This window comes from Colobus angolensis, unplaced genomic scaffold, assembly GCF_000951035.1.
Source record: "Colobus angolensis palliatus isolate OR3802 unplaced genomic scaffold, Cang.pa_1.0 Scaffold4, whole genome shotgun sequence".
Lineage (NCBI taxonomy): Eukaryota > Metazoa > Chordata > Mammalia > Primates > Cercopithecidae > Colobus > Colobus angolensis.
Genome location: NW_012117376.1, coordinates 2,285,237 through 2,286,594, shown reverse-complemented (window position 1 = coordinate 2,286,594; position 1,358 = coordinate 2,285,237). Strand labels below are relative to the sequence as shown.

Here is a 1,358-nt window from a genome sequence, read left to right as displayed (position 1 = left end):
GTGTTTCTCCACGTTGGTCAGGCTGGTCGCAAACTCCTGACCTCAGGTGATCCACCTGTCTTGGCCTCCCAAAGTGCTGGGATTACAGGTGTGAGCCACCGTGCCCGGCCAATATTCATTTTTAAATGAACTTAGAATGGACATTTTTCCCAACATGTCATTTTGATTATGACCTTTCCCACCTCCTTTTATTCTCATAAAACGATGCTAAATACTAAGGTCTTAATTACCTCACATAATACAAGATTTCAGTAAAAAGAAAATGAGAAAAAGAGGGGAAATTAAGGGTATAAAATCACTAATCAGGGGAGTAATTAACAAAAACATAAATTTTTCACTTATACATCACACCTAAGCATCTCACTTCAGTCACAATCTGAGAAAGTCTAATTTTTTCCCATAAAACTCCGAAAACACAGAAGTCCCAGAGTGGGAGAGTTCCTTCTATAATGAGACAAAATTAAGAACAGTATGGGCATATGATGGAAGATGTGCCCACAGATACACCTTTGTCCACATCCAGAGTATTGCAAAGGTTTTAAAACCACATCATTCATAACCCCATCCTCCAATGAACCTGGAAGTACGCCTTCATGTATGCATTCCAGGCAACAAATTTAGAACTTCACCCTCAGAAACTTCACATTATCTTCTAATCAAATCCAGGAGAGACCTAGAAGCTATTAATGCCTACCTCTTATACTCTGCATTCTTCCTTTCTTTAGGAATGTCAAATAATTGGTCAAAGATGGACAGGTATGTGATATAATCCAGCTTCTTCAAAGAGGAAAGAAATGACAAGAAATTCAGTTAGGTATTTATACTGCAACAACTTACAACATAATCTCCAATAAGTGAGATCAAAATTGAATGTTTTCTAACAAAGTAACAAGGGCTGGCTAATTTTTGTTTTTCTTCTGCTTTCTCATCATTCAATCCTACTACAATTGGAGTGTTAATTTCACTGGACTGAAGGAAAATATCAGACATACTTAACTTTATAAAATAAACATCGAGTTAATGAACATTAAACTAAAAGAAACATTTGTCGATTATTACCTCACACTAGGGTCTTGGTTAAAGACTCTGACATCCTAAAACAAGGTCCTCAAAGGTGCCATTTGTTCACGCAAGTAACTACTTACTGAGAGCATCTTTGTACCAAGTATGGGGTACAGAAGACAACAAAACAGGCAAGGGACCTGACTTGCCCACATGGAACTTGAAGTTTGGTCACTGCACTTCTGGAACATTTCCTCACAACTCCATGAGGAATCTAATCAAGTATTTCCTTATGATCCTTTTGAGATTGCCATATTAAACCCCATCTCGTCCTAAGCTATTTTTTTTTTTTTTTT

At 37.2% G+C, this 1,358-nt stretch overlaps 1 protein-coding gene across 1 annotated transcript in view; it reads right to left on the bottom strand.

Moving 5' to 3' along the window:
- Positions 1-1,358, bottom strand: part of SF3A3 (splicing factor 3a, subunit 3, 60kDa) — a 39,381-nt gene that overhangs the window by 25,495 nt on the left and 12,528 nt on the right. Inside the window, exon 8 of the mRNA XM_011955275.1 lies at positions 695-777. Within this exon, the coding sequence (XP_011810665.1) occupies positions 695-777 (83 nt within the window). The remainder of the gene's footprint in view (positions 1-694; positions 778-1,358) is intronic.